This window comes from Ischnura elegans, chromosome 1, assembly GCF_921293095.1.
Source record: "Ischnura elegans chromosome 1, ioIscEleg1.1, whole genome shotgun sequence".
NCBI classification, from domain to species: Eukaryota; Metazoa; Arthropoda; class Insecta; order Odonata; family Coenagrionidae; genus Ischnura; species Ischnura elegans.
The window spans coordinates 157453193-157462235 of NC_060246.1; the positions used below are offsets into that span (position 1 = coordinate 157453193).

Sequence of the window (9043 nt, forward strand, 5' to 3'; positions counted from 1 at the left end):
CAAGGATAAACTTTTTTATTTACATCTCTAATGACTTCATATTGATTTTTTGTCAATTCGGCATCTATTAAAATTCCTAGGGCTTCGGTAGGAGTGTGTTTTCTTATTTCACTCTTCTCAGGCAAAGCAAGTTTCTTCTTAATCTTTGATGCTCTAGTTGGACTTTCGGTTACTTTTTTGATCAAATCTGCTGCAGCAGGGTTACCTGCAGCTCTGTGACTCATGGCTGCTGCGAAGGTAAGTTCTTCTGGAGATGTCTGTTGCCTCAGTTCTTCCGTTTTTCGACGTTTACTCCTTTCTCTTGCTCTAGCAAAATCCTTTGATGGGCGCCCTGGTATCCCCGAAACAAATATTGGTACCTTGACTATACCCGCCAACCACTCTGCATTCTGCAGAAAAAATCTGTCTTCTTTGTTGTATGCCAAAGACCACTTTTGCTTGAATTCCGATCTAAAATATCTAAGGGAACGTTTTAAAGAACCCTTTTTTACATCTGGGCAGTTGGTTATTTCTTTAACTTGGTTTTCCATAAACAAAAATTTTTCATCGATTGTCCTGCTTTGTGATTCCTTCAGGATATCATACAATTCTCGTCTTGTAAACTCCTTTTCCATTTTCAATATCTGAAAACGAAACAAACGTATATTATTACTAAGAATATGTAAAAGTACTGCAATAGTTACAAAAGTTATAGTTGGTCAGTAATAAAATACTTAAAGGAAAAACTTTAACTTAAATATCGTAACACACCTACTTGCCACCTTAATTACCTGCTGTCGACGCGGACGCTCCCACTCTTTTGTCTATCGTTGTTTATTGACCCCTCATGGCAACCCGCCCAAAATGGCGTGTTACAATATATAACTTAAATATTTAAACTTTAATATTTGAATACTTAAGGATTATTACATAAGGATTAATATTTAAATACTTAAGGATTAGAACTTAAATATTTAAGGGAAAACTTTCTCTGTTACGCAGAAAAATAAGAGGAGCGACGAATAGGCAAATGTATACCGCGGACCACAGACAATACGAAATTGTCATCTATTATAACATTGGGCTGCAATTAGACCAGAGTAAAATGTTTTTTAAAGTATTATATCCATGTTCATTAACCAATGAAAAGGACATTTGAAAGTTATTTTGAATTAAAAGAGAATAATTTAAAAATTAAAAATGTTTTAACAGTATTATTATATTTATTTCGAAAATTAAATCATATATTTAAGCCTAGAGCTGCCTCGGATAATCCGGAGTTTCGGATTATCGGGGCTCAGATAATCGAGGGTGTACTTTAATATTATCCATGTTAAAGCAATTTTTTTATCTAAGCAATACGACAGGAGTTAATAAGCTATTTATGTCAAAATGCATATTGATGCTGCAGTGAGTTTTGACTTTAAAATTAGCAACAAGATATATGTTGAACTTATTTTACAAACAAAAGCAGCTTTAGGCGGAAAATGTTACTTCTGAATTTATTCCTCCTTATATACGCACAAGATTATCAATGAAAAACACCTTGACACAGCCTGACACACTTAGAAAAAGCTTCCTCAAAATTAAATTTTATAAACAAAATTGAGAAAAATAAGTTTTAGTGATGGGTAATATTTTTTATACAAAAATATTTACAAAATATACCATATAACGATGTTAAAAGTAAGCTCTTACCTTAATAAACACACGAAGAAAATTTCACTAGAATCCTGTGAACCGTTAACTCACGAAAATTAACTTTGCAAGCTTGTCACGCCATTCCTCGGCCTATGATCCGATGGGACCGCCTACCATAGGCTAATACCCGGCAGCTCTCGGCAGGCTCCGATCTCTTGAGTCGTGGGCTAACCTCATAGGAATTTCTTTTTACGGGCGCCAGGCAACCAAAGTTGCCTTCCTATGGACAGCACTGAAGGGAGGGCCTCACACAATTGTCACACTTAACATGGCAATTAATTTATTGCACATTTGAATAAACATAAAGTTTCCTTTTAAACAAATACCAAAAAAATTACAATGCAACATACATACAAGATACCATGGGAATATTGTCTTTTCTTCTGGTACCAAACTTGAAAATTTGAGACGGGAGAATGCTGGATCTCGGCTCATATCTACCAAAAGGCAGCCGAATCTCTGAGACAGGAGAATGCTGGATCTCGGCTCATATCTGCCAAAAGGTAGCCGAATCTCAGCTACGTATATCCAGGAAATCACCTGAGTGGTGTCCAAAGCCCCAGAGTACTTGCCCTGGAGAGAACAAGAGATAGGATCGACCCATGTCTTAGCAACCGGCCAGAAACCAGTTAATTGCACCCAATGCTGTGCACTTGCAATAATGAGGCTGATCCACTTACCGAAGAGCGTCGGGAGATACAGCTTGATATCCTTCGGGCGGTTTCTCTAAATTTAGGCTGGACACTCATCTGAGTCGACCGGTCTGTCTCCTGTCCACTGTCTCTCTCTGTCTCCCCGTCCTCACACACGCATACGACTCCTCGCCTCTCTGGACAACTAGACTCGCTTCCTGGCTGACGCATGGTTACCTGGGCTCTCCCGGCCAGCCCGCCGACCTATCCAGGAGGGGAGGGGGGTTTGGTGGGAGGTGGGTGTGTAGGTAGGGGTAGGATTATTTGGGAAGGGGAGGGGTGGTCGCCTGAACCATAACTCCGCACACCCAGCGAAGGGAATACAGGGGAATGGGTGAGTGAGTCACAATGGAACCGGCCGGTGAAGGCAAGCCCAGTGGAATTTTCAGGGTGAACGTTACAAACTTGTCATCCGCATAAAACGATGAAAAAGCGCAACCACTCAGACAGACAGCCAAACTTCAACTGACCTTTGGAGCCACCGGATGTGCATAGAGGAATAAAAATAGACATGGGGCGGCCCACCGACTAGTCACATTTGCGTAATAAAACTTAGTTTACCTCTACGACGAATTTGAGTTTTTGCCTTTTTGGCCAGGTTTAAGGCCTGAATACCCCACTGTGTGGCGGTGGGGGAGTGGGGAGGGATCACTGGAGGGACCAGGCGACATTCCAGGCGTGCCTGCGAAGGTTGCCGCATTCCTTCTTCCCCCACTACCGCCACAGCGGCGGAGATACACACACACTAACACATCACTCACACACATTTGCCCTGGCTTTCGGCCGTTCCCTCCCCTCCGTCGCCAGCGCTGGGGGATGGGCAATGGAGGGGAACACCTGCCGAGCGTGGGAAAAGCCTACAGCGAAGCCGCCGCCGGCGCGCCACCTGCCCGAGACTGCGGCCGGCGGGCGAACTAAATACTTCGGGGACGACACCGCATGAAGAATTTGGCCGTTTTTTTCCCTGGGCGCGCGCGCACGCGGCAATCTCTATTTACACTACGCCCAGGGAACATTTACACGTTCGCCACGGCAACGAAGGACCGTCTTGTCGATGCTAACATCGTTGCCGCGACGCACTCATACACGAGACGCACATGGCCACTTCGCGTCACACACGGTGCCACCCCCGACACAGCACATTCACGCGATGATTATGGGGACAACAAAAACTGAAGAATGACACGCGAAAATAATGGCTGTAAAACACTGTGCCCGCGAGATTTGCACACACACAGAGAAAAAAACACCTTTTACACATTCACACATTCGCTCAATGCCTCACTTCCGAGCGAATAAACGCATTGCGGTCACTATCCGTCGCGCAAATTGCGCTCGAAGTGAGGCCGGCGAGAAGAAAGTCGATACCAGACCGTACTTTCACTGAAGATGTTTTCTCGCGGGCACATAAACATTTGCACACACACTATTCACACTATTTACATACGTGCCTCCTGGCGTCACCAGGCGAAGTCCTCAGGAAACACGCTGGGACTGGGGGACCGGGAAGGGGGGGAGGGGAGGGGCGTGGCCGGAACATCCGGCGCCGCGTCCTCTGGCCGCTCATGCCGCCCAATGATCGGCGCTCCGTCGTCGTCGTCCTCTCCGCCGCCGTCGACTGCCGCTCCGCGCTCCTGTGGTGCCGCCGCTCCCGCGATGTACAGCCTCGCCCCGGTCATGTGCTCGACGTAGATGTCCCGCGACCATTTGATAGCCGCGGTGATCATCAGATGGCGAACACTGCGCATGCGGCCTTTCGGCACTCCCAAGCGAGTCAGGAGTGCGTCATTTCCGGGTGCCCACGAACCCAGAGCTCCCACCACTAACGCCTCTAGGCTGTGCGGCACCCGATACTGCGACCGCACGCGCATCCGCTCGACCAGGGCGTCGTACGTACGGCGGCAAGCGCGGCACTCCTGTTGTCGAACGGCACGACGATGTCCACGACGATCACCTCCCTGTCCGGTCCCTCGTCCCACGCTACGACATACGGCCGCAGAAGACTCTCGTCGCCTGGCACCCTCCGGTCCAACCGCACCCGCCAAGATGATGGAAGTGCCGCCCGCATAATTTCCACGATGGCGTCGTGGCGTCGACGACATCAGTCAGAGTGCGCGAGGTAGTGGCAGATGACGTGAGGGAGTGTCTCATCTGCCTGCCCGCACTCTGCACCTCGTGTCTCCCCTCGCTGCTCCTCTGCGGGCGGCGTTCAACGCCAGCACGTTCAGGCGGGCGCGGCGTATGAAGCGCCAGTCGCAAAACCGGATCATTCGGCCCGTCCCGACGAAGTGGTTGCTGTCGGGGCACAGGGAAGTCGCCTCCATGACATTCCCTTGATCCTCTCCTCTCCCTCTCCCACGGCGCGGATGAGGTAGCTGAAGAGGCGCCTCCTCGCTGGCGCCGGCACGACGACTTCTCTGCCGTGCGGCGAAGCGAAAGCAAGAGACACGGCGAGCTCGCGTCTCGCATCGCTCCACCGCCAGGTCACGGGGACGATGTTCGTCAGCTCCTTGGTGGCGCGGCGAGTGCGGCTCCACACTGATGCCGCCGCGTTAGTCCCCGTGCCGATGGTCTCGTCGTCGGCGCCGTTGAGGTAGGAGCAGAGGGCGCCTCTTCCGATCGCAGCTGCATTTCCGGTCCTTCCGACGAGCCTCTCCACCACGTCGCGCAGAGTATGCCACGCCACGTTCGACACGCTCGAGGCGGGACACGTGAGCATGCGGAATGCGTGCACCACCGCAAACACGTCCTTCCGCACCGCGAGCGGCACGTGTCCCCCTCCCCCGCGCCCTCTAGGCATGGCGATGATCTCCCTCGATGCGCGAGTCGGCAGATAAATCCACTTTTTCACCGAACGATGCATATCTGCGTCGACTCGCGCGATCGCCGCCTTGGGCACGGGCGTGATGCGGAGCGTGTAGTCCAGGCGTGGCGTGAGGAACGTGTGGACCGCGTCGATCTTCTGCCATGGCGGTAACTCACTTTCATCCAGGCGCCGCAGGTCCTCGTGGATGTTGTTGAGGACGCCATGCGGCACCGCGTCGACGCCGTGGCCCACGGGTGAGCCGAGGTACTTGTAAGCCTCACCGCGTGCGAGTGCGCGCATGTCCTCTCCCTGCATTCGGAAGATCGTGGGCTTCACTCCTCGTTCCTCTCTGCGTTCGGACGGAAATCCATGTGGAGCGACCCGCACTTCCTTGCGTTGAAGCGCAGGCCGCACCACGACGCCGCTGCTCCCGCGACGTGCAGCAGGCCTCTCAGCATCCCCGCATACTTGGCGACGAGGACCAAGTCATCCGCGTAGGCCAGCACGCAGACCGACGTTGATCCCATCGCGAACGCGGAGATGGCACGCCGAGGGAGGACAGCACGAATCACGGGCTCCAGAGCGAGATTAAAAAGGAGCGGCGACAGCGGATCACCCTGCCACACTCCGCACTTCACCGGAATCTCGCCCGTGGAGCCGCTCGCCGTGATGATGTCAGTTGTGCTGCCTGCGTTAATCTCGATGGCCCCCGACATCCTTTCAGGCATGCCCATCGCGAGCAGCATCCGCGCGATGTCCGCATGAGGCACCGACCCAAAGGCATCCGTCAAATCCAGCCACGTCACCGTAATCTCCCTCCGCGCGCTCCTGGCATGGTCGAGCGCGGTTGGGAGCACAAAGTTGTGCTCCATGCATCCTTCGATGGCGGGCAGGAATCCTTTTTGGGCCGGGAAGGACATGCGTCGTCCACGGACCGCCCAAGCCGCGATGCGGTCCGCGAGCACGCCCGTGTAGACCTTAAGGATGGTGGGACTGAAAGCGATCGGCCTCCAATTGCCGATCTCATCATCGTCGCCGCCCTTGTGGAGGAGATTGGTGTGGCTCTCCTTCCACTCCTTCGGCACCCGGCCTGCCCGGAAGCAGAAGTCGTAGATTGCCGCCAGCACGCGGCATTCCGGATCTATCTGCTTCCAGGCTGAGTAAGGCACGCCGTCAGGGCCGGGTGCAGTGTTGAGGGTGCGACGAAGGCGCCTGCTGACTTCTCCCGCGGTGATCGGTCTCATCAGCATACTCGCTTCCTCTTCTTCTCGACCGCTGCGCTCGAACGGCGGCACGACGGAGGGCGCGGCGAGCGCCTCGTCGTACCGCGGCCGCTCCCGCGAGAAGAAGGCTTTCACCTGCGGCAGCGGAATTCGGCAACGGTCCGCATCATTGCCGCCGCAGACTCGCTTGAATGCCCTCCCTTTCTTCTCGCGATAGAGCGCCTGCAGCCCCGCAGCGGTGAGTGGCGGGTCCTGCCTCCGTTGCCGATGAAACGCTGCACCCCGGGAGAGTGGAGAGGTTATCCCGCTTGCCGCCCGCGCCGCGTCGCGCATCGAGCGGATGACGCGAAAGATGCCGTCCGTGCTCTCTCCAGCGAGGCCGATCTCAATCAGCCACGCCTGCTGCTGGAGAGTGGCAGGTGTTTGCACGGACGGCGCATCGACCTGCGCCGCGACGGCGTTTAGGAGATCGTCCGGAAGTTGCGACGCAGTTTCTCTCGCGTCTGGGCGGACGCGGAACGCACCCGTTCGTCGGGGCGGCGCGGCCGGATTTAGCGACCGCACCACGCGGGGAAAGGAGGGGGACACGGGTGCGTCCAGGGCGCGGCACTATTGGGCGGGGGGTGCGGGATCATCCACGGCGCGGCACACTGGGGCGGGGCGAATGGGTGCGGCACCTGGGTGTGGAGGGGGTAGGGCATTGGGGCCACCTGTGTCCACCCTGGCGCCTCCGTCCCTGGATGGACCGGCGCCAGAGTTATGTATGGCCCCAGCGGATACACGCCCCTGGCGTGGGGAGGCCAGGCCACTCGGGGCATCGCGGTGGGCGCTGGGGGAGGTTGTGGGGGGAAGGCGGGGGGCGGGTGTGGCCCTGGGGAAGGCGCACGCGGGTGCGGAACATTTGGAAGCACTTCATGCGGTGGCGTGGCGGAATTACCTCCCCTCCTCCGCCTTCTTTTGCGTCTTTTCGCAATCTCGTGCACTCGCACGTCATTTGTCACTGTTTGGAGGCGCGGAAGATTGTACCGCTCCCTCACACCGACGCGCCGCGCGTCATTATCCCTTGCCGAGCCTCTACCCAGAAGGAGACGCAGCTGAGCGATCTCCTCTGCGGATAATAGAGGCGTCGGCGCGGCGGCGTAACGCACACGATAGTTAGGCTCGCGATCACAAAAACGCGGCGGAGATTGGTGGCGTGAAGTCACTTGTGGGCGTGGTCGGGGTTGGGATAATGGGGGAGGGGTGAGTGGCGATGCCGCTGGTGGCCTGGCGTCTTCCCCCGCTGCGTCGCGACGCCTCTCCGCGTTCCGCCTCCGCCGATTGCGACGCTTGTTGCGGTTGCGCCGCCTCCGCTCCTCCGACGAAACGCGGAAGTGCTCCCACGAAGCGCCGAGCCTCCTATCCTCGGGGAGCGGCTCGTCCGAGATGACGCTGTAGTCATCTCGGTTGCGTGGGGGCGTGGAGGGGGAGTACGGGACAAGTGGCGGCGCACACGAAAGCTCGCGACCCATAACCCGATCCGGTGTTCGCGCCTGCACGACGTCCACACACGGATCAGGCACACACACACGCGGAGGCTCACACGCCTCGACCGCTTCGGTGCCACGATCAACGTCGGTCTGTGTGCCGACAGACCGACACGCCCACCGATCGATCGTGACGTAGCGCAAAGCGGCCGAGCACCATGATGATGGCGACGCTTGGCCGTCCACATCGTCATGCCGTGTCGAAAACCTGTCGTCCTCCGGCAGAACTAGCGCCACTTCCCGCGTTGGCGACATCGAGCCGTCCAAGGAGACGCCTCGGCGCGCCTGCACAGCGTCCTCCGAGGCGTCACAAGCACTCACACGCACGTCACTAACACGAGCACTGGGGATAGGCGTACGAGGCAACGCCAGGTTGTCCATCGTCGCCGGGGAGCACTGTGTAAAGGAGGGCGTGGGGGACACGTGAGTGGGGTGGGGAGGGGAGCACCGTGAGTCAGTGAACACAAACTCCGGACGCCTAAGGAACGTTCCGCGAGACCGGGGACCATGGGAAGGGGGCGTGGCAACACGGGGGAGTCGTCACTTTCCGGGGATTGGACGACCTCGATGACGTAGGAATCGATTATCGCGGTCGCTGGTTCACTCAAGACGTCAATAATTATGGGTCGCGAGCTCGGGGGGGAGTTGCGGGCGGAGGAGTAACACGGGGCAGTGGGAGTTGCTGGGAGGGTGTGAGGATCCCACGATGACACGGTTTCAAACCCCGTCTCCAGCACTTGCCGCCAAGAGTCAGGAATGTCCGTCGCGGGTGAGGGGGGATGGGGCGTGGGGAGAGGGAAGGATGGCGAAGAGGCAGAGGGATCGACGCGGTGGCGGTACGATCGCGTAATGCTCCCGGCGGATTCCAAAACCGGAAGTAGGGATTGGGAGGACTGGGAGATGGGGGGGCGTAAGGAGCGTCACGTTGGCCGAACATTCCCCTTTCTCTCACCTTCCGATGATGCGGCCGCTGTGCAAGCGTCGGCGTCGGCTTCTCGGCCATGAGGGGAGGGATAGGGGGAGCGACTGTCTCGGGTGGGCTTACCACTGGTGGGGGCCAGTGAGACACGTCGCGGGGCAATCCAGGGCAGAGAACACACACACACACTCACACTG

The 9043-nt window shown here is 55.9% G+C and overlaps 1 protein-coding gene across 1 annotated transcript; it reads right to left on the reverse strand.

Annotated features, from left to right (window-relative positions):
• Positions 1-6952: 6952 nt before the first annotated feature.
• On the reverse strand, positions 6953-8308 carry LOC124170658 (serine/arginine repetitive matrix protein 1-like). The gene has a single exon (XM_046549572.1). The coding sequence runs from the start codon at positions 8306-8308 to the stop codon at positions 6953-6955; it is 1356 nt and encodes a 451-aa protein (XP_046405528.1).
• Positions 8309-9043: the final 735 nt, after the last annotated feature.

What these genes read in the sequence shown, in the direction of transcription:
- LOC124170658 (XM_046549572.1), bottom strand. Translation starts at nt 8,308, where the DNA reads ATGGACAACCTGGCGTTGCCTCGTACGCCTATCCCCAGTGCTCGTGTT.